The sequence below is a fragment of the Rhinatrema bivittatum genome, chromosome 2, assembly GCF_901001135.1.
Source record: "Rhinatrema bivittatum chromosome 2, aRhiBiv1.1, whole genome shotgun sequence".
NCBI classification, from domain to species: domain Eukaryota; kingdom Metazoa; phylum Chordata; class Amphibia; order Gymnophiona; family Rhinatrematidae; genus Rhinatrema; species Rhinatrema bivittatum.
Window position 1 is genome coordinate 525,598,399 of NC_042616.1, and position 24,277 is coordinate 525,622,675.

General features: G+C 43.9%; 1 protein-coding gene across 1 annotated transcript in view; it reads right to left on the bottom strand.

Annotated features, from left to right (window-relative positions):
- The window catches only part of C2H6orf62 (chromosome 2 C6orf62 homolog), a 59,827-nt gene extending 38,770 nt beyond the window's left edge, over window positions 1–21,057 (bottom strand). Inside the window, exons 1-3 of the mRNA XM_029590778.1 lie at window positions 19,021–21,057; window positions 18,192–18,368; window positions 16,478–16,603 (exon numbers count right to left, since the gene is read on the bottom strand). Of these exons, the coding sequence (XP_029446638.1) occupies window positions 16,478–16,603; window positions 18,192–18,368; window positions 19,021–19,149 (432 nt within the window). The 5' untranslated portion in view covers window positions 19,150–21,057. The remainder of the gene's footprint in view (window positions 1–16,477; window positions 16,604–18,191; window positions 18,369–19,020) is intronic.
- Window positions 21,058–24,277: the final 3,220 nt, after the last annotated feature.

Below are 24,277 nucleotides of genomic sequence, written 5' to 3' on the forward strand. Positions count from 1 at the left end.
GAGAGGCAGGCACGTGTCATGAGCATCTTTGAGCGCTGCTCCTCCCTCTACTGGGATAGTAGTGCACTTCAAGACCACGCAGACCATGGCATCCACTTTTGGGCATTTCAGAAGGTCTTTGGCCGCAGGTTCCAGGGGGCACATGGCTGCCATAGCTTGTCCCCCTTTGAATGTGGACTCTGGATCACTCCATTCCAGGTCGATCAGCTGCTGGACGGCTTGTAACAGAAGGAAATGGCGGGAGTTCTGGCGGAGGCCCTCTAGAAGGGGATTCGCTTAGGCTCCCCCGAAGCACTTGCGCCCGGGATAGTGAGCTCCTACAGGCTTCTGGGCGGTGGAAACATTTGTCTAGGCCTAGAGGGGCCTGAAGCATACAGGTCCTCTAGTGGAAGCTGTGGCTGTTTCGCCGGAGGTTCCGTCTGCATGTGGACGAAGGTGTGTAGCCCTTTGAAGAATTCCACCCATGAGTGATGCTGGGGAGCCAGAACTTGGCCCTGGGTGGGATTGGCCCTGGACTGGATCTCCCAGGGCCTCCTCGCACTGAGCGCACAGGGTATTGGCATCTTCACTTTGTGCTGCTTTGATATGGCATGCTGGGCAGAGGCCTTGAGCCTTGATCTCTGTTTCCGGTGTTGCTATGGCTATAGGCGCGCAAGCCCTTATGCGTTCCGGCGCGTCTAAGATGTGCGTGCGGGTTGTGCGCGTAGTTGTGCGCCCAAGTCTCAGGTATGCGCTCAGCCCGGTAGGCGTGCGATACGCATATATCTTATGTGCACATGGCCCTTTTGCGCCTAGCTGGCCTTGTGTGTCTGGATCGAGACGGTGGACAGAGCGGCGAATAGGGCCAATATGGCGACGGCGACCACGTCGGAGGGTCTCCATGTGGGAGGACCCTTGGAACTAACCGGGGCCTGGCCCTACTAGGGCGGATCAACCCAGCGGCCCTGGTCCCGGCCGGCGACCTGTGCAACTCCTCGAACCTCGGAGACAAGAGTCTATGCTGAAGATTTCTACCTTACCTTATCTTTGGTGCTTCCCGGTTTCATTCGGGTGGTCTCCGGCTGTGGGGGGGGGGGGGGGGGGGAAGAGGGCAAATACCTTCACCGCCGCACTCGAGGGTGCACCTGCTGCCTCTCAGACGCGCCCGAGATCGGGGGCTAGGTCCTCGCAGCGATTCGACCGCCGGACCGAGGCTCACCTCCGAGGGACCATGGAAATCACCTCGGGAATTCTCAACTGGGGAAGGGACCCGAGGGTATCACCGCAGGAGAGCGGGGCTCGTCTTCAGAGGTAGGTTTTCTTCCAAATTTGGGTTTTCTTCGTTGAATTTATTCTAATGCTGTGAGAGTGTGCAGATAGTCCCTAACTGCTATGGAGATGGAAAATACTGAAGAGCTGCACTTCCTGCAGGGGTATATGTACTAGAGGCTGACGTCAGATTGAAATATGATCCGTCTCCAACTGCTATCAGGAGTACCCTATACCCACTGGTCCTGAGTCCTTCTGCTACACGCTAGGAAATTGCAGTTATAGAAAGGTATTTGTATTACAATTTTGGTAAAAATGGAGGTTAATGATTGCCATCTATATTGCTGCTCTTTATAAAGCATGATTACAGTATGCCATATGGTCTCAGATACTCCTTTTGAATATTGAAGAAATCTGTTATATAGCTCAATTTACAGAATCAGAATTCATAAGGAATTTTTGAAAATACTTTGATAAGTTTCATGTCTTGTAAGGATTTTGTGGCTTTAATATTAAAATCACAAACAAGGAGAATGCAGAGAAAAGTAAAAGGTCCACACATGTCTTATTCTTGACTATAAATTTTACTTGGTACGGCAACTCCACTGTCTTGTAATATACATAAATTTTCAGAGAGGGTCCCCTGATACGGACCCAGTGTTTCGCCGCAACACTGCGTCGGGAGGGACAATCATAAGAGTATCACATCTGAAAAGTAAACACAAATTAACAAAATTGTGGGACCATATATCGATGGGTTAAAGCCAGCACATTAAAGTAAAAATAACATACCTGGATCAGTTTCAACATGAGGTTACAGGGAGGGCAGGGATTAAAGGGACAGAGAGAACCTTTAAACCCTGTAAAATGGCATGAAAGATGTTAGCCAGAGAGAGTCAAGCAGAGGACAAGATAGCCAATCAGGTCATGGTAAGGAAACTGTAAAGGGAACGGAGTTAGGTAAAGTAGCTCCACTCAATCTCATTATTTAGACCATGCGGGGAAAGGCTGACAAGAGTATAGATCCATTTCTGCTCTTTTCGAATAAGAAATTCTGAGAAATTCTCCCCATGAAGTGGAGGAGATAAGATGTCAATGACAAAGAATTTCAACTCAAACAGAATGGGAATGAGCCAACCAATGTGTGACCAAGGGGGCATTTTCACGTTCGACCGATGCTCAATAAGTTGTGTCTTACTCATGCGTGTCGTTTTGCCAACATACAATTTCTGACGGACAAATGACAACGTAAACTACACCTGAAGACAAGCAATTGGAAACAGTGTAAATGAAACACTTTTTTAGAACTACGAAGTAAATTGAATACCTCCCGTTCCTGCTCCCTCGGCGGTACTGGCACAATTGCATCTAGCCTTTGTAAACATTGCAAAGTAACCCAAACTGCTTCTCACTTGCTTCAGGAAAGCCTCTTGAATTGGACGAGAAAATTCTAATGCGTAGTCTCTTACCTCCCGGACCCACTGGTCCACGTGATCTTTGCCCATTCCTTGTAAAAGCGAATCAATCGTCACTCTACTGCTTCCACAATGAGTGAACCAGCCTGGTATCATTGTGAAGACTTTCCATCTCCGGGACCCTGACCAGAAGAGTCCCTGGGGGGACTATGGTAGCCCCAAAAGGACTGCTGCTTCCCAGAGCCTCGTTTCTAACCCAAAGCTGAAAAGCTTTTGCAGGTCCGAAACCAGGAAGGGAAGGGAAAGGTTTTATGGAGCTCTTATCCTCCACCAACCTATTTCCTGTAGACTCCCCCCAAATGCTTTATCAGCTGTTCCAGATCTTCTCCCAACAGCTTCCCCTTAAAAGAAGGTTGCACAACTGTGACTTGGACCACACATATGCAGACCATTTATGAAATTACAGGAGCCTTTGCACTGCCACTGCGAACATTATGCTCCTGGCAGACCTTTGAACCAAATCATACAGAGCATCTGCCACATAAGCCACCCGGACATCCATCGTGCCGCCTGCTGGGCATCACCTGCTAGATGAGCCTCCTTCTCCTTAGTCTTTTGTACCCAACGCAAGCAGGCCCTCTGCATCAAGCTACTGCAGCTCGAATACTCAAGGCCGACACCTTAAACAACCATTTCAACTGATCTCCAAATTTCTGTCTTGCGCGTCCTTCAGCATGGCCGATCCTGCCACTGGAATGATTTTCTTCTTGGTCACCGCAGAGACCGAAGCATCCACCTTAAGAAGCATTAAAAACTCCGTCAGGGGATAAAACATTGCCATTGTACTACCCACTTTAAGACCTGCTTCGGGAGTATCCCACTCCCAGATCACCGTCTTCACCTTCTTGGATAATGGAAAGGCTTTTGGCAGTCCCAAAGTCTATCCAGAACCAGGTTGATCCCTTCGTTATTGGACTCCTCTTGGGTGACCATAATACCTAACTCTTCCAGGACCTGCTGAATAAGAGGCCACAACTCCTCTTTCCAAAATCGCCAGACAACCCTCGGGTCATCCTGTTCAGTGGCCTGGATCTCCTCCAGGACTGGAAAGTCCTTGCCACATCTGGATTGCCACCTGTTGGATCCACTGGATCATTTCCAGTATCATCCCAGCATCCAGATCCCCCTCATCCTCTGAATCCCTGAGGTCCCCTTCACCTTCTGCTGAAAAAGGTGCAAGACCCAAGTGACAGAGAAGCTTCTGGCTCCACCTGATGAAGCCCCCATAACCCTCTTAAGAGGCTGCAATTTGTGGGCAAGGGGTCGCTTCCCATCTGCTCCCTTTTTTGGCCAAAGATGTCTTGTGAAGGAGCAGGACAAACTGTGGAGAAACCATCTATCCATGGCTTCTTCCATTACGTTCTCAGGCTCCCCATTACTACCATGCTCCTCCAACCTGATCATGGGTGAGAACAGAGGTGGGTGGGGAGTCCCTGGGCCACCCTAGCACTGTTTGCTTCTTGCTATGCCCAGCAGATATGGATGCTGCCCCCTCAACTCCACCAGGAGCCTGTGCAATGGGCCCAGCCGATCCAGTGACTCTTCATGCGGAAGCAGCCTCAAAGGATCCCTCCCCTGGCACAGGCAGAACACAGTGCAGCCGCACCTCACCCCGCAGACCTGACAGATTCTCAAGTGCTCCGCGGCCGGCCTCATGGTTCTGTATGGTTCCAGGCCTGGAGGGATTTCTCCTTCTTCCAGAGATCCACCATCATCATCTGAGGTATCCGGGTCCCCGTCCAGGAAATTTTTGGTTAGGCGAGGCATGTCTGAAAGCATCTGAATAGGGCTGGGAGGGTCATGTGCTTCTGGCAGGGGTTGAACCCGGGTCGCAGCTGGAGCTGATTGTGCCTGAACAAAGGCTTACAGTCTCTGGAAAAATTCTAGCCAGGAGAAAGTCCCTGGGTCCATGTTAACCCCAGGGGGGAGTCTGAGTAGGGGCTCCTGAGGTGCCCTCTTGTGGAGATGCCATTTCGGAGTTGCATAGATCCGGGGTGCTATCATATGTAGTAGTTTCGGACCCATCCTCCAATAGTGAGGGACCAGGCTTTGGTCCCCCCTGGGCTTCTTCACAATGAAGACACAGGAAGGACTCCAGTTTAGGCTGTGCGGCTCTGATGTGGCAGGCTGTGCAAAGAGAGTCTTCTGGGCTTCTTGGACGCCGGTGCCATTGTCTCTGTATATAGTTGCACAGGTAATGTGCTATAATATGCACGCGTGTAATTTTGTGCGTGGCAATGAGTGTAGATATGCATGCAGTTGTGGGTGCGTCTATGTTAGAGACGTACAAGTTGGGTGCATGGACAGACTGGCCTGCCCCACGCGTACCGACGGCCGAGAAGGGAAGATGGCGCTGACACCCCTCACGCGCAAAATGGCGCCCCCGAGGGTCTCCACATGGCTGGATCTCCTGCACCGGACTGGGGCCTAGCCCAATTAAGGCTGCTCAACCCGATCAATGCTCCCTTCTACCTCGCCGGGTGAGGAAACTGAGTTGGTATGGCACTCCGAGCCCCGGAGACCTTAAGTTAAAGTTTCCTGCTTATCTGGTCTCGGCGCCTACCGTCGCGTGCAGGAACGGTCTCCAGCTGCAGGGGGAGAGGGCTCTACCTTCACCACCGCACTCGGATGCGCACCCGCTGCCTTTCAGCCACTCTAGGGGCTAAGTCCATGCTGGGAGGTGGCTACCGGACCAAGGCACACCTCTGAAGGATATTGGAGATCACCTCAGGAATTCTCAACTGGGGGAGGGAACCTTAGGTATCATCGCAGGAGAGCGGGGCTCAATCCTCTAAGGTAAAAGTTTTCTTCTTCTTTGCTGTAATTTCCTAGCACTGTGCTAGTGTGTGGGGTAGTGTCCGCATCTGCTAGGAGACGGAGAAATACTGAAGAGCTAAGGTCACTGCAGGGGTATATCTAGGGTGACGTCAACTTTGAAATCTGACTCAGTCTCCCATCTGCTAGCAGAAGAGCACATAACCCATTGGTCCTGAGTCCATCTGGCTACATGCTAGGAAAGTGATCTGGATCAGTACAAACCTGGGGATAACTGGTCTTTCCCCGGTTTGGCTAGTACCGTTATATGGGCATTATTAAAATGTGAAGGGAAAGTATCATCCCTAAAGGGTCTGTCGAATATAGTTCTCCATGGGGACTAAAGCTTGTGGGCCTAGCAATTTGTATAAGTCATATGAAAACCTATTACGAGCTGGGGCTTTGCAGGATTTACTGCCCTTAATTACTTGGGAAATTTCAAATGCTTGAATAGGCCTATTCAAGAACTCAAGCTGTCTGATAATTAGGGCAAAGCCACATTGTGAAAAAAACGTTCTTCCTGTTTGTGCGTGATTGGGGGCATGTTCACAGAGGAATATAGTTCATAAAAATGTCGGAAGACTGCACAGATGTCTGACCCCTTTGTCACCAATAGCTAGAGTATTTTTTACTCTCTCTAAATGACTTCCCTTTCCATACACGAACTATGTTGGCTAAGTATTTTCCTGCCTTATTACCCAAAACAAGAGATTATTTTCAATGTTATTTCATAGATCAGAGTATTTAGACTTTCCAATATGTTCCTATATTCAGTTTTAGCCAACTTACAGTCATGTCTTACCCATCTATCTTTTGCCCTTGCCAATTGGTGTTCTAACTGAATTTAACATTTAACATGTTTTGTATACGGTCATTCGGTTTTGCCATCAACGGTTTACAGGAAAAATGAGGACAAAGTAACATTAGGGTTTTAACAGAGTATCATACTTGAAAAAGTTAGGTAACATTGGTGGAAGTAATATTAGCGTTTATTATATATATAGGAAAAAGTTCTTGAACGACTATTGCAGGTTTCGTGGTTGGGTTGAGATTTCATGGGTGGAATCTCTGTTTTCTTGGTGTTGTCTGATGATTCTGTCTGCTGGTGTTGATGAAGTGCGTCTGAGAAGGCTCTGGTAAATAGCCAGGTTTTTAACACTTTTTTGAAGGTTTTGGTGTCAAATTGAATTCTTAGATTGGGGGGGGGGGGGGGGGTAAGGAGTTCTATAGAGAGGGGCTGGTGATGGATATAGCTCTCTCTCAGGTTGATGATAGATGCGTGGTTTTTGCATGAGGAATTTTGAGGAGGCCTTTATTCATCAAGCAAAGGTTTCTTTTTGGAGCATGTAATTCAATGTATTTGGTTAGCTAGTAGTTTTGTTGACCTGCGATTATTTTGTGGAGAATTGATAAAACTGTAGTCTATTCTGTATTTTATTGGGAGCCAGTGTAAGGAGATGAGAGTTGGTGTAATATGTTCTTGTTTCTTAGTTCAGGTAAGAATTCTGGCGGCTGCGTTCTGCAGTATTTGGAGTGGACGGATGGTAGTAAAAGGGAGGCCAAGGAGTAGAGCATTGCAGTAGTCTAGGTTTGCAAATAATAGAAGTTGCAGGACTGTTCTAAAATTGTGTGTGAGGAAAGGTTTAAGACGTCTGAGTGTCAGTAATTTGTGATAACCTTCTTTGATTTGTGGGTTTTGAAGGATAATTCTTTGTCAATTGTAATTCCAAGGTTTCTAGCATGGTCAACAGAAGAGATTATTGTTTCAGGGTTTTCTGTTTTGAGTGGTTGTATGGGTGAGTCATTGATTTTTTTGTCAAGGATGATTAATTCAGTTTTCTCGATGTTTATTATGAGTTTTAGGTTGGAAAGACATTGAGAGATAGAAGGTTACTTTCTCGTAGGTTTCTTCAAGCGTATTCTGAATTAGAACCGGTATTTGAATGCCATCAACATAAAGGAAATGGGTCAGTCCCAGGCGATCTAGTGTGTGAGGAAATAGATGTTAAAAAGTGTAGCTGACAGGGCAGATCCTTGTGGGACTCCTGTATTTAGGTTCACTTTATTTGATAGGTTGTTGTTGAATATTACTTGGAAACTTCTTTGAGATAAATAGGAAGTGAACCATTTTAGTATAGTGCCTGTTATCCCTATTTCAGATAGTCTGTCAAGTAATGGAATGGTTGACTGTGTCGAAGGCAGCTGAAAAATCTAGGAGCAATAAAATGTAACTTAGTCCTTTGTCGAATCCTCGAAGAACTGTGTCATTAAGTGATAGGAGCAATGCTTCCTTGCTTACATTTTTTCTGAAACCAAATTGTGCGGGGTGAAGTATGTTGTTCGTTTCTAAGTATTCTGAGAGTTGGGAGTGGACGATTTTTTCTATGATTTCTGCAATGAAAGGTAGGTTTGATATGGGTCTATAATTTTGGATGTTTTCCGGGTCTAGGTTGTTCTTTATTAATGGTTTGATTGCTGATTTTAAGCATTCAGGATATATCCCTTCGGTGAGGGAGAGGTTGACTATGTCCGTTATTGTTTTTATTATTGAGTTGTCAAGCAGTTTAATTGTTTGTATGGGGATGCTGTCAATGAGGTGATTTGCTGGATTCATTTTTCTGATTTTTTTTTTTGGATTTCAAGTGATGAGGCAAAGTCGAATTCATGTCACGTTATTTCCAGAGATGGTATTGGAGTTTGGGTGTGTGTGGTGGTGTTGATGTTAGAGTTGTTTATTAATTTTCTGATTTTTTCAGTTAAGTATTCTGCAAAGTCGTTTCTTTTGCTTGTGTTGGGAGGTGTTCTTGTTTCATTAGGTGATTTGATGAGGTTTTTTACGATGGTGAAAAGCATTCTGGGGTTCTGTTGGTATTTGATTATTTTGGTCAAGTAGAAGTCTCTCTTTGTATTATGGATAAGTTTTTTGTAATTTGTTAATGGGATCGGTATGCACTGAGTGATGGGTAGGTTTGGTTCTTGCGCCAGAATCTCTTTTTTCCCCTTGAGTTCTCATTTAGCTGAACTTATGGTGTCATACCATTGATTGTTATGTTTAGGATTCTTTATTTTTATCCGCTATGGCTTTGGTAATGTTTATCCATGATGTTGTTGCTGTTTCTGTGCTTGTGAAGTCAATGTTCTTGAGCTCCTCTTGGAGATTTTGTTGCAGTGTTTCGCTATCAAAGGGAGGGCGATATGAAATGATTTTTATGTAATTTTCTGTTGTGGTGGGTATACTGTTATGAGTAAGGGTGGCATGGATGAGGTAGTGGTCTGACCATGGGATTTCAGTGATTTTTATGTGGTGTGAGTTCCAGATGTTGGTGTTGATAAAAACTAGGTCAAGGGTGTGTCCTGCTTTGTGTGTTGATCCGTTGACTATTTGTTCTACTCCCATTGTTGCAAGAGCATCTGTGATTGTTTTGCATGTGGATGATAGGGGACGTGTGTCCATGTGTAAGTTAAAATCGCCAAGGATAATGATTGGTTTGAGGGTTAGATTGGCAATCATTTATTTATTTGTGGTTTTTATATACCGGACTTCGTAGGATAACATCAGTTTGGTTTACATTATAACTTCAAAATCAGCAAAACAGAGGCTTTACATAGAACTTATAGGAAAGCAGTGAATAAAATAAAATTAAATAAACTATATAATGAACGAGGCTTAAATAGAGAGACTTACATAGAGGTTGTTGGATAACTGAGATGGTATTGAAAGAAATGGTTGGGGGATGGAGTTGGACGGAATGTATAGAGGGGATAGGGGTTGTATATTGCATATAGAGAGGGGAATGAAGAGTTGAAAGGGTTGCATGGGGAGGGAAAGGAGGAGTTGCAAAGATTGCAAGGAACTATTTACAATAGATGCATTGGGGAGGAAGTAGCATGTATGATTATAAAACTATATACAGAGTGTACATTATTGAAGATATGTAAGTCAAGGCATGAAGTTGAAAATCCAAGATGGTAGCAACTAAGAGAGGGAGTTATCTTATGAGGGATCATAAAGTCAAGAATTCTATAAATGAGGGATCGTAAAGTCATGAATTCTATAAATGGGGAGCAATTTCGTTCTAAGGTTGCAGGAGGACAGTATACTAGACATTTGTATTTTAAGAGTCAAAGAGGGTAATTTCGAATAGGGAGCATATCTTAGCTGTGGTAAGTTTCATTTGTAAGCTTTTCTTTATGATTAGCATTAGACCACCGCCTTTTTTTCTTGGTCTGGAGGATTGTGAATGATTTGTATGAAGGTCTTCTATTTGGTTAATTAAAACATTATCGGAGTCTTTTATCCAGGTTTCAGTGATTGCTATGAAATCTGGTTATCGAAAAGTAAGTCTGAGAGGTGGGCATTTTTTTTAAACTATGGATTGTGCATTAATAAGGATGAAAGATAGGAGCATGCATTTGGAGTATGTCTAAATTCCTGTATGTTGAGTTTGAGGGATTGTACTTATTTTCTTGTGATTCCTGGTTTTTTCATTCAAAGTATTTTTTGGAGGAAGCTTGGTGGTTTCCATTTTGGTTCGCCAGATGATTGAGATGAGGTGTATTGATATAGGATTTTCTAGTTTGTGTAAATACTAAGGTTTGCACTAAGGAGTGCACAAAGGGGAGTGCCCCTTTGTCGCACTCCTTTGTCGCGCACTTCTTTTTGAAGCGTAGGATTCACTTTGGGTCGGAGCGCCTCCCGATTGGGTTTCTCGTTGGGGCTCCTGCCCTTCTTTTCCTTTCCCTTTTTTCTTTAGTAGGCGCCTGCCGCTGTGGTCCCTTGCGGTGCGGTCGCCATTGGTCGTGCCTCACTTGTGGGTCAGCGCCTGGGCTGATGATGTCAGGGGGGGGACACACAGATCGGGTCTCTCGTTGGGGCTCCTGCCCTTCTCTTAATGATGCACGAACTTCAAATCTTTTCCATTGGAAAGGAAACAGTAGAACTAGAGGTCACAAAATGAAACTTCAGGGGAGATGACTCAGAACCAGTGTCAGGAAATTTCTTCACGGAGAGGGTGGTGGATGTCTGGAATGCCCTTCCAGATACACAAAGAACTGTTGATACAGTATTTATATATATGCACAAGCGCTCGCCGGGGTCCCCTACTGCGTAACTTTACTTCTGCTATGAATGGCATGTAAGTCCATTTCAGTAGCCACCCTTTGGGCCAACTCCAACCAATTTAAGTCCTTTTGAAATTGTGGCTCCAGAATTGTACACATTATTCCAAGTGATAACACATCAGGGACCTTTAGTCCTGGAAAAGAATGAATGTGGATTCATCCCTAGGCGGAGGAGAGGAATCTTACAATCTGTCAATTCCTTGACAGATTGTAAGATTGTAACAGTCTGGATGCTGTTTTTCAAGTTTATCGGTTTTATGTCATGCAACGTTAACAGCTTCCATCAAAACTAGGGTAATGCTTTAAACTGAAAATATTCAAAACCTCTGCTTATTTCCTAGGGGTACTTTGCATGCCCGCCTCCACCGTTCAGCCTCTTGATCCTAGCAATAAGCTCATTTCCCCCGCATCACTACCTTGCTAGTCTCCCAAAAGAGCACTGGTGTGTCTTTATGCTGGGTATTATTGCTTTTGAATTTTCCGTTTTTGAAAGAAATTCCTGAAATGCAACATCATTTCGCAACCAGTTAAGAAACTTCCATATTTTTCTTTAAATTCTACATCTTCCCCTTTTCCAATCTATCGAAAGAAGCAAATGATCTGAAATGATTGGATTTCCTATATCTGCTCTAACAATATTAGAACCCCTATAGAAAATTAAAATATAATCCATTCTGGATAAGGAGTCATGGGCACATGAGGTGTGTGAATTCCTTATCACTGGGATGAAGAACCCGCCAAACATCCAATAATTGTAATTCCTGGCAAAGGAACTCTATACCCTTGCCTTTCAGATTCCGAGGCTCGAAGGGTACTGGGGATTTATCTAGAAAGGGACTGTGTACACAGTTAAGATCCCTCATAAAAAAAAAAAAAGGGGGGTCCCTTAGTACAAAGTACTAGGGAATTAAAACAAAGAATTTATGGCTATATTAATTTGGGGGATAACATTATATAACATGACCCATTTCCCATTTAATATGACATACCGCCCCCTCTTGATCTTGGATTACTGTTTCTTCCGCAACATGGATATTTTTATGCACGAGTATCACCACCCCAGCTTTCTTTCCATCAGTGGCCAGAGAAAAATAACACCCTCCCACTCAATCCTAACACAATTTAATGCTCTCCAATATAGATAAGTGAGTTTTTTGTAAGCATGCCACTAAACTTTAGACCAATTCAACATCTGTAACACCTCCTTTCTTGTAACTGGAGAGCCCAATCCATTAACATTCTAAGAGATAAATCTCACTTTGTCATTGATAAACAGGAAAGTTATAAAATTGGGGCCAAAGAATATCAAGTACCACGATGGACCCACTCACAAAATGAGGTGCAAAGTTAAAAACACAAACAAAAAAACCTGACGCCAATGTTGGATACAGGATCTCCATAATTTGTAAGGACCCACATCCCGAACTGTCTCCCAGAATGGCACCAAGGTGTTATCCCATAACAAGGTACCCATAATATTAAGAATGCCTTCCTCCCTCCTCCTCCCCCCCCCCCCCCCTTTTCCTTCTACAGCTTGGCTTGCACCTGACTAGCATGAAGCACACTGAGGATGCGGATATATACCATCCTCCAAATGAAACAAACCATGTGATGGCACCCCATAACCAAGTAACACCAGAACATTCAAAAAGTAATTAGCACTATTTCTAAGTGCCTCGAAGCAAACCCCCGAGGAAGTAAAGAACAATAAGAACCAAGTCAGTAATACCAAAACCAAATTCTGGCACAGTCCCGAATGAATGGTATCAATTATAACCAGGCAGGGCCAGGGAGAAGACCTGGAGTCCAAAGCTCTGTAGCTGGTGAAAAGGTGTTCAGACGCTGTGTTGCAGAGCCAATGACTCTGTTCTTCCCCAGATGCTGACCCCAGAAGTGAACAGACGCGAATCCCAATGATGTCATCATGCTGTCCCATGCTTCATCTCCCTCACGGCCTGCATCAATTCCAACAGAGGCAATACAGCCAAAGAGAAAAGAAGCAGTCTCCATAAGAGCAATGCACTGACCGATAAAAGCGATGTCACGATAACATAGTCAGCAAACTCCAGCAGGCATTTTGCAGGTGAGCATTACAAGCGAGCCAAAAAGTCCTTCGTGTCTTGTAGCTGCTCGAACAAGTAGGATTTATTCTGATGCCAGACAATTTCACTGGGTATTGCAGGGAAAAATGTACCTGCTTTTTCACCAGTGCTGAGCAGATGGGGGTAAATGCCTTGTGCTGGAGCGCTAATTTAGCCGAATAGTCCTGGAAAATTATGACACGCACCCCTCCCCCCCCCTTTTGTATGCCAGCTCCCAGAACTTGCGGTAAGATTGCAGGAGCAGTTGCTTTTGAGACCAATTAAGTATTTTGGCAATAACGATACGGGGTCATGGCTCCCCTTCTCTTGTTGCCCAATTGATGAGCTCTATCTGCAGTGTTCCAGTGAGCTCAGGGAGAGAACGGTTCGGGAGGCCATTTCTCCAGGAAACTTGCCAACTTGCCATCCTATATACTTTCTAGTAGACCTGTCAAGCTTTTGTTATTGCGGCGTGATCTATTTTCTATATCTTCTCTTCCTGTGTTTTCCACCAGTTTCTTTAGCAAGATAATTTTACTGGTGAGGGCCCCAGAGTTATCCCCCTCTAGGAATGAGATTCAGCCTTCAATCACATACAGTCTCGACCCTATTTCTGTGCGTGTTGACTGCAGTCCCGCTATCTGTTCAGAGGGGTGAAATGATTATGCAAAACCGCAATTACGGCTGTTGATATCAGAAGCAGAGGCATTATGTTCAGATTCTCCACCATGCCATCTTGTATGCAACACCTGTTGGCTTTTCTTTCTCCTTTCTTTTAAGATCAATAGACAACAGGAAATCTTTATTGAGCAAAGAACAGAATAAAAGCCCAACTCAGGCCAAGTTTCACTCGACTGACTGTATTTTGTTTACTTCGGCGTGATAGTTGGCGATTCATTCGTGTGTGATTGAGCCATCAGCCGATGTGAGACGCTGATCTATTCGTGGTGCACACTGACAAAGCTCATCAGATACATGGAGACTTTTTATCTACAATAGAATACATAGCCCCTGAAGCAGCTCTACGAGCGAAACTCAGCCTGAGTCGGGCTTTTATTCTGTTCTGTGCTCAATAAAGATTTCCTGATGTCTATTGATCCTATTTCTTCTTTGGTTGCTACTGCAATATTGGATCAATTTCCGATCTGTTTCTTTGGACCTTCCCTTCTTTTAAGGGCATAATCCATGGAGATTTCTGCATATTTTTTCTCAATCGACATACTCTGGTTGCACAGTGCAGAAATAGGTGATTAAGAAGCAAGGATGCCAAAGATATCTTACAAATAGCGAAAGATGGTATGCAGAACCAGCTCAGACATGTCCGTTCCGGCTCAATGCATCACTTGACCGCAATTTTTTTTTTTTAGTCTCTCAGACTGCAGGTTTGCACCTCTACTATCTGCTGGAGACAAAAACTGAGGGACTGCAGGTGGCAATCTTGGTTATGAGGCAGTGCCTCGGTTTTTTTTTCTCTGCCTCCACCTGGTGGTAAGGATGCAAAACCCACTTATCTGGATTGATCTGGGGTATGAACTGGACCAGCCTTTTTAAGTCTGCGTGTCACAGCCTCCTTGTCTAGTTGGGTGCTAATAGAACTGCTTGTACTCCTTTCCCTATCTTATTGTTTGACCTATTAGAAGCCATGGTAGAAAAACATTTTTGCCTTGGGCCAACTCTGGACTAGGACATCTATCGCTTTGCTTCCAAACTCCTTGCGTAGGCTGTAAAGCCATTTTGTTCTTCACAGAGGCCATCAAATTCACCTGATGCTCCCCCAATGCTTTACTATCAGCTAATAAGTCCAATGACTGAGCTCCCACTATCCAGGATCTATTACATTCCTGCTTAAGACATCCACCTGTACATGGCCTTGACCTGGTATATGTAATGCCAATAATTGAATTGATTATTTTCTGTCCAAGAGAATAAAGTTGTCTCTTTGGCTACACCCTTACAGTCCTTTGTTCACATATGCTACTGCTGTAGCATTGTTGCTCAAATGTTTTCACACTTTCCCTTTGATTAGTGGGAGAAAATTGTATAACAATCTGATCGCCCTTGATTCGAAACAATTTTTAGATCATAAAGTCTCTTCTTTTGTCCAAAGACCCTGCACGTACCAGCCTTGGCAATGGGCAACCCAACCTTTCAGACTGGCATCCACTATTACTAATAGCCACTCTGGATATTCCAGAGATACTCTTTCATAAATTTTGGGCATTTGATCACTGTTTTAGGCTAATCCTAAACATGGGAGATTAATATTGTATATCCTTATGTTTGAGGTTTCCATCTTGAGGTTCCAACAGTGCTAATTGCAATGTGCACCCTTGCCCAGGGAACCAAATCCAGTGTGGACAGCACAGAATTTAGCAGTTGGAGATAATCCCAAACCCTTGGGGCTTTCTGCTGCAAAAAGCTCTATGATTGAATATTCTGAATTCTTTTTGGAGTCATGGACATCCAACCTGCCCTGGTAACGAACTGCACCACTAAGTGTTCTATTACTTGTGAAGGTTGTAACTGGATTTTTAGTAAAACTGATGATCAATCCTAGACTCTGCAACACAAACTACCCGAGATGTCACCTGAATACGGTCTGCTTCGTATCAACCACGACTCCCTCTCTTCCTAAAAACTATGCCACCACTGCCATCACCTTTGAAAAAGTTCTTGGAGCTGTTGCCAATCCGAAAGGCAAGGCTCTGAACTGATTGATAATGCTTCCCTATCACACAAAAATGGAGATATTTTTGGCTGCAATCCCTTAGAGGGATATGAAAATAAGCCTCTTTCAGGTCTAAAGACATTAGAGACATTAGAAACACTCCCTTTCTTATTGACAATACAGCCGAACGGAGCATTTCCATTTGAAAAAGGGGCACATGTAGACTCCTGTTTACTCCTTTTAAAGCTAATATAGGTCTGTAGGAACCATCCTTCTTTGAGATGACAATGTAAATCGAATAGACTTCCTGCTGTCCTCCTCGACAGGAACTGGATGGACAGCTCTAACATTACCAAATTTTTTAAAGTCAAATGAACAGCAGCCACCTTTTCTGGTGACTGAACTGAGATTGTAATGTATTCTTTTACTGGTCTGGCGCATAGTCGTTCTTTATAATATCCAGTGCCCACCAGTCTGAAGTTAATTTGGATCCACTCATGGAAAATCTGCCCCTTATAGGGATAAGGAGTGGATCCACAGGGACTCATTACAGCGTTCACCAGCCTTACGGAATCAGATCTGGCCTTGTGGCTCCATGAAAGGGCTGTATGCTTCCTCTTCCTCGTGCACTCTTGAGAATCAAAACTGTTTCCCTGGACAATACTTTTTAGCCTCTCTATATGGACTCCTTCCTCTTAAATGCTCAATAACCCTTCCTGAATCTATCTTCTGCCAATCTTTGTGGCCTAGACTCACCTAAAGTCTTTACAAACCTCTCAAGTTCCTCCCCTAGTCATTAAAAGCACCCCAATTTCTTCTCATAAGAATTGTCTAGGGATGGGCCTATGCTCCACCATGCATCCAGAAGCTGAAGACAGACTATGCCAGTTCCATGTGCAGTGTATATGCTAGTGATGTCATTAAAATAACTGTCTCCAGTGGCTGGGTAATGGAACTAAATCCATATGTTCCTCACTGGTACAGCAGAAGGCAAAACAATGGGAATTTATAAACGATTACATCAAAAGATGACTCATTTTTAAAAAGACAGAAAAATTACAAGTACGTACCTGAACAGGCCTAAAGGGCTCATCTTCTGACCCCTTCCATCTAGAGAACAGGAGACAGACAATCTTCTCAATATCATTCCGAGGCCAAAGAATGAAATCCATCTCCTGAGTACATCCAATTACATCCTGGTGTGGAGAAAAGTTAGTTTACTCATTCCATTATCACATTAATTATCAGTATTTAAAAAAACACATACATTGATATTACTTTTGCAATGTATAAATTGCCAACTTCAAAGTACTTAAGAAGAATTTGGATAGAAAATATAGTTTGATAGCTCAAACTTACATTCTGGTAATTCACACCATCGCCATACAAACATAGTAGATGACAACCACAAAAAGACCAAGTCATCCATCCAATTATTCCTATCCACATTGCAAGAATATATCCCAGCTGCCAACCACTAAATATGGCAGTATGGCAGTTAGTAAGAGCTCTCCTTACCCAGGAGTTTTTGTCTTCTTATTTGTAATTCTATCATCTTTGGCAGCTAAGCACTCAATATCCACCCCATTTAGTTCAAACCTAGTACACCTCCCTCGACAATACTTTGTGCATGTCTAACCACAAAGCTTCGTAACCCAGTTTCTTGAAAAACCTGCATTTCCACTAGGTGTCAGGAAATGCTGCCTGCATTTCCATTAGAATTTGCGATATTCTGGCAGCCCCAATACCTGAATTGTTTTGAATACGATATTTTGAATACATGCCAGTTAAGTCATGCTTCTGCTTATCACATGCCTTCAATTCCAGAGCCTCTTTCAACAGAAAGGGGGCTCTAAAATGAGGGGTCCTGGGATAAGAGTGAAAGACGACTAAGTAGGAGTAATCTTAGGAAATATTTCTTTACAGAGAGAGTAGTGATGCATGGAATAGCTTCCCAGTGGAGGAGAGGACAAAACAGTATCTGAATTTTAAAAAGCATGAGATAAATAAAAGATCTCTACGGGAATGATGGGAATCGTAAAACTAAATTAGATGGATGGATGGCCTCTGTTGTCACATTTCAATGTTTCTATTTTTGCCTCCATCACCCACTCAGAGGGAGCATTCTATACATTCACCATCCTTTCCATAAAAATAATTAAATAAGATCTGTATTTTTTAAAAATTTTTAATAGTTTACCTCCTCCAATGTGTGGATAATGACTCCACACCCCCCCCCCCGCCTTGCTCTAGAACTTCCCTTGCACTGAAAAGTATTACATCCTAAATGCATTAGTATCATCCAGGTTTTTAAATATCTGCCCAGTCTATCTTCTAGGGTATTTAGAGCCTTAAGTCTCATTTTATACAGCTTTTTCTGGAGACTGCATGTTTTGTTAGCCTCTTTCTGGATTGTCACCACTGTGTCTTTCTGGCCTTTAGTATTGGAAACAATACTCAAGGTGAGGTCTTACCAAAGACCTGTACAATGATAATTACTTCATTTTTTTCTTTTAGTTATGCTTCTCCCTGTGCACCTAACATCTCTTGAGCTCTGGCCACCACCTTAAGAACATAAGAATACTGGGTCAGCCTAAAGGTCCATCAAGCTGAGTATTCTGTTTCCAACTGTGGCCAATCCAGGTTATTATCTTAATTACCTTACAAATTAAACCATTAACTGGAATTTAGCAGCTACTCAATGGTGTACTTGTGTACACAAAAGAAAGAGCAAAATTAAAAAAACAAAAACATTTTACATGGTAAATTGTGGATTTTTTTTACCCTGCGCATGGACTGGTAGCGAGGTGCATGAAGCTGTACTACGTCCCTCTGCAGAAGCTCTAAGGAACTTTCCAAGGAGTAGCTGGAATCCCGCACACCTTTAAGAATATTTTCTTCATAATTATTGGTCATGACTGGTATCACTTCAGACACTTCAAAGAGTGCTGACTTCTTCTTCTGAAAGAATATCTGATAATTAAACACTGTCCCATTCATTTAATTACCTTATCTAAACTCTGTAAGCTTTAAGGACTAGATTGCTTTTATTCTTTCAGAACTAGGATAGTTAGAAATGTAAAAGACAAATACTCTAACTCAGATTGTGTACATCAGTTCAGATTTTTAAATACCCTATCAAATATTTTAAGAAACAAAGAGAAAAGATACAATAGTTTCAGAGAACATTTTCATAATATGTTGACAGCCAGACTCAAGGCTGTCTTTTGTCTAGTAACAAAAAGGTAAGAATTCCTATTGCTGACTGGCTTTAAAGACATTTCAAGTTTCAATTAAAATCACCTTTAGCACCATCAGAAATCCTAAGGTTTTTCTGCTCTCTCTTTAAAATATATCACCTTGTCAATTAAGATTAAATCACAACATTGCTCAGAACGTTTTCTAAAGCATTACTAGACATATGACATACTGTACAGATGCACATAGGAGACTGTCCTTACTCCATAGAACTTACAAACTAGTGAACCGCATCCAATACCACTCTAAAAATTGGCCACCAAGGGAAGCCACTAGACTGGTGCCAGCTTTTATGTATAGTATACTATTATGTAAACTAGAGAAACGCATCTAGACAACACTAACAACCTATTACCTTGTCTTTGAATACAAAGGCGATATACATCTTGAAGTCAAACTGATCTGCAAGAGATTCTTTTTTCTTCCTAAGCTGAGCACGAAGTCTGTTCAGTGCTTGCTTCTTCCGGGAGTTAGGGTCCCCCATTATTAAAAGAGATGGTAATAACGCCTTTAGAAACCGTCACTAACTATGGGCACATCCACGTAAGACTTTGTTCAACAGAAGCAAGTCATTTTTATCCCTGTTAGTATGGCTGAATAGATGAACTGAAAGTAACCCAGACCTTCCTCACACTACACTTAAGACTATTTTATCATAAGGGCCAAGAAATAACACAAACAACTGTCCAAGCATGGTGGACCAGAAGGAAATTTGACAGTACCTTCCAAAATTCCCAAATTTTTTAAAGAAAACAATACTTTGATGTAAGTAATTTAACAGGAAGGAAAGGGCAATTAAACAAACCTTTAACAAAATTTATGTGTACAAGACAAGACAACCAGCTAAGTTAGCCCAATCTTTTAAATCCATTTTTTTACCTCTTCTCACAAAGGAAAAAAAACAGATCTTAAACAAGATTGTATTCAACAAGCCAGATTCATGACTATTTCAATCTTACTCCTGATTTATTCCCCTGCCCTTTTTTTATATATATGCCTGTCTTCTACTCTTCAATAGGTGTAATCTTTTTACACTACTTCGCGGACGGAGCTCAGAATGGGTAGTGCGAGCCCTCCTGAGAGAGACCAGGAAGTTTTCCTGCTCATGGCAGCAGAGCTAGTTTGCAGAGGAGCGAAGAGGAAAAAGAGCGGAGTCATTTCTAGCTTCAGTAGGGGCCGACGGAAAACCATGGCGAAGGCGGGGAAAGAGAGAAACTGAGATGCACGGCGCTGTCAAACCCAAGGCCTCTTTCTACATATTACTTTCGGTTTTGTTTTCTATTTAACCACCGATTTTCCTGCTCTAATCGCCTCGCGTTGAATAACCCGCCCGATTTCGTCTACAGGCGCGGGGACGAAGTCACTATGTCGCGATATCAGGCAACGACAGAAGCGTCTAAGCGACAAAAAGGGTAATGGCGGGTACAGTTAACTTAAAAAAAATATCCCGCAACTGAGAAAACTAAGTACGAATCGTTCAACGATCCGATCCCATCATCCAGACTCCGAATACTGCGATCACTTGGGAGGGGAACGTATTCCCTTCGGCTCGCCCCTGGCTATCTCATGCCGGACAGAAGTCTGGGTTCGCTCGGTTTAAAGCTTGTTCGAAAGGCGGGGGTCGGTAGGTAAACGCGTTTGGCTCAGTTACCGCGCGGTTTTCGGGCGTCTTCTTCCCCCCTCCCCTTGCCCGGCACTGTCTAGCTCCTGTTAACCGCACCCGGCGGTGGTGCTGGCGGCGGGAGGGCTGGCGGTAGTAGTGGCGACGCTGCTACAGAGGTCACAGGAAGCCATGTCAAGATAAAACGAGAACCCCGCTGGGGCCTTGCTCCACGCGGGCGGCTACTGCTACTGCTGTTCTGGACACCGGGCCGCGCTCTCTGCTCCTCCCCGGCCCACCCATAGTCCGGCCCGCAGCGCGCTCACGAAGGGAAAGCGGCCGCCGGGGCCCCGAGGCGCTGCGTCACACAGCGAGGGCCGCACAACCGCCGAAGTTCTCCGCGCTACCGCCTCAACCTTGCTCGCTTTTATTTTTGTTAATAATCCGTCGGTTAGAGCGTCTGTTCCTTCAACGGTCACCCCAAGTCACGCGCGTACACACACGTCAAACTCCGCTTCTCTACGCGCGAGACAAGGAAGAGAAAATGATGACGAAGATGAAAGGTCACGCGCGTGCGCAGCTCCCCGCACCTCCCACTATCGTTATCTGACCTACGTTCTTCTCTGCCCTTCTGGGGATAGAGGGGGGGAGGTTGCACGCCTGTTTCTCACTGTCCACTTCAACTTCACTCTGCGCGCGAGGCGGCGTCAAAACGCCGTTTCTGGATTCCAAAAGAAGATGAAACAATAAAAAAGGATTTTTTTTTTTCATCCAAAAACGGAAATGCAAAGAACCGCTCTGAGAAAAAATAAATAAATCAAATCGGAGGATACCACTAGCTGCCCCAAAATGGCCGAGGCCTCACGTCACTCGCTCTTGGTTACCGCCTATTTTCGGAGCAAAGTGAGATTGATAGGGAGAGACCATATCCTAGAGAAAGCCCAAGAAGGAAGGGTGTGGAACCGTTAAACATCCGAGAACAGAGAACGTTTTCTAATCAGTGCAGTTAAGTAACTGCAGAAACAAAATAAATGGAATATTACGATACCCTCACTTCTGACACTGAGAGAACTGTAAAGTTCATGCACACGTACATACATTTTGACTGGCGCACCTCACTCCTTTTACAGCAATGGTGCGTTCCTCTTATCGGTCTGCCAATTTTTGACGTTGACGCGGAAGACACTGCGAGTCCTTTTCTAAGTGAGATTCGGCTTGACGTCACAGTACTTCTTTGCAGCCCTCAGCTTAGGTTCGCTGTCAGCGAAAAATTTGCAGTTCCCTAGGACCAAAGGCGGGAATATAAAAGATACTGATGAGGACCCTAAAACATTATTGTAATTTTCAATACTTTTCATGCGCCACAGAATTTCATCCGTTGGGGTGTCAAAAAATGAATAGCTCTCCATCAACTTCGTTCATGACTCTCAGCTCTCCCTCTCCCGTTCATTCTCACCCATGCACTAGTTCCTTAATTCATTTTCTCATCCTCAGCTCACTTTATCCCAGTTATGCATTTCTATAAAATAAAACCTTACTCCATCGATTTTTCTGAAATTTGGGAGCCTGACAGGGATTGGGATTCAGACCATGGCTAGCTTCAGAGAACACAGACTCTTATATTGTGATGTATTTATAGAGGTTCCCATCACCATAAACTCCCACACCTCCAAACAAGCTCTTAATAACACCTTCTCCTTCAGAAAACCTTGCTCCGCTGATGATCTCACCACCGCATTAAATGAATCCCTAACCAAGCTTGACTGCTCCACACCGGACTCTGCCCTCAGCTCATGGAATAACCTTTCCCTTAACACAGCTGACAAACTATGTCCAATCACTACACGCAACTAACACTCTGCTCAAAAAAAGAATAACAAACCATGGCACTCCCCAGAACTTCACCAAATGAAAAACAGTCTTAAGACTGAAAGAGAGAATCTGGCGCAAAGACCCCTCACCATACCATGCCGCCTCTTACATATCGACCCTGCACTCTTACCGCCTTGCAATTCTCAAAGCCAAACGTGACCACTACGCCTCCAAAATACATGAGTACATGTATAATCCCAAAGCCCTATTCTCTTATGTCTCCTCCCTCACCAACTCTACCCCCTCTCCCATCTCTGACAAAGAAGCCTGCAGTAAATGTGAGGAACTTGCCCTCTTCTTCCAGAAGAAAATCATAAACATCCTCTGCCATTTCCCTACCTCCTCCCCACCCTCACTCTCCACCTATCCCGCCATCCCCACTGCCACACTAGAATCGATTGACCTTACCTCCTCCAAGGAAATCAAATCCATTCTCAGAAAGATAAGACCTGCCTCCCACCCATCTGACACCATCCCCACCAAAACCCTCCTAACCATTCCCAACATCTCTGCCAAACCATTAGCAGACATCATCAACTGCTCCCTCTCCCAACGGCACAGTCCCTGACTCATTAAAACACGCTGTAGTCAAACCCCTTCTCAAAAACCATCTCTGGACCCCATAGACCCTGCAAACTACCATCCCATCTCAAACCTTCCTTTCATCGCCAAAATCATGGAAAAGGTGGTAAACTCCTAACTCATGGACTACCTTGAAGACAACAGCATTCTCCACCCTTCTTAATTTGGCTTCCGCAAAAACCTGAGCATTGAAACCCTCCTACTCTCCCTCACTGACACCCTCCTGATTGATCCAGACCAAGGCCAAAGCTTCATCATTGCCTTCCTCGACATTTCCTCAGCATTTGACACGATAAGCCACAATCTTCTCCTTTCCCGCCTATCTGACATTGGCATCACCGGCACAGCCCTCCGCTGGTTCCAATCCTACCTGACACATAGACGATCCTCTGTCAAAATAGGCAACTCTGAATCCTCCCACTTTGGCCTCACCCAAGGTGTCCCCCAAGGCTCCTCCCTCTCTTCCACACTATTCAATGTTTACCTCCTGCCCCTCTGCCATCTTCTATCTGAACTAGGCCTCAAATTTTACATTTACTCAGACGATGTCCAAATCATTATACCCATACAAGAATCCATCCCCACAACCTTAAAATTCTGGGAAAAAAGCCTCCTGTCCATCAACACCCTCCTCACTAACCTACAACTTGCCCTGAAACACCGCAAAGACAGAACTGCTTCTCATCCACAACCACCAGACACTCAAACTCATCACAGCTATCGACCCTGACTCTAAAGCTCTGACCTCTCTGCAATCAGTACGAAACCTTGGCGTCCTAATAGATCAAAGCCTGAACCTTAAAAAACACATCAACTCTGTCCTAAAAGATGGCTTCTATAAGATCAATGTTATAAAAAAACTCAAATCTCTACTCCACACTCACAACCTTAGAACAGTCATTCAAGCCACTCTTTCATCCAAACTGGACTACTAGGATGCATACCATCCGGTCCAGGTGATTTGCTACTCTTTAGTTTGTCAATCTGGCCTACTACATAGTGATTTGGTTAAGTTTGTCTGACTCATCACCCTTGAAAATCATCTCCAGAAGTGGTATCTCCCCAACATCCTCATTATTAAACACGGAAGCAAAGAATTCGTTTAGTCTTTCTGCAATGCCCTTATCTTCCCTAAGAGCCCCTTTAACCCCTCCATCATCTAACAGTGCAACCGACTCCCTCACAGGTTTCTTGCTTCGGATATATTTTAAAACGTTTTTATTATGAATTTTTGCCCCTACGGCCAACTTCATTTCAAATTCTCTCTTTGCCTGTCTTATCAATGTTTTACACTTAACTTGACAATTTTTTGAATCAAACAATTTTTTTAATCAAACAGTTACCAACCACCAAGTTCAGGACCCTTACCAACAAGGGTCCTGAACTTGGTGGTTGATGAAACAGATAAGTATGGGAAAATAAGTGTGTGAGATTGCTGGGCAGAATGGATGGGCCAATTGATCTTCTTCTGCCGTCATTTCTATATTATGCTTTATCCTATTTTCTTTAGATGGATCCTTCTTCCAATTTTTGATGGATGTTTCTTTGGCTAAAATAC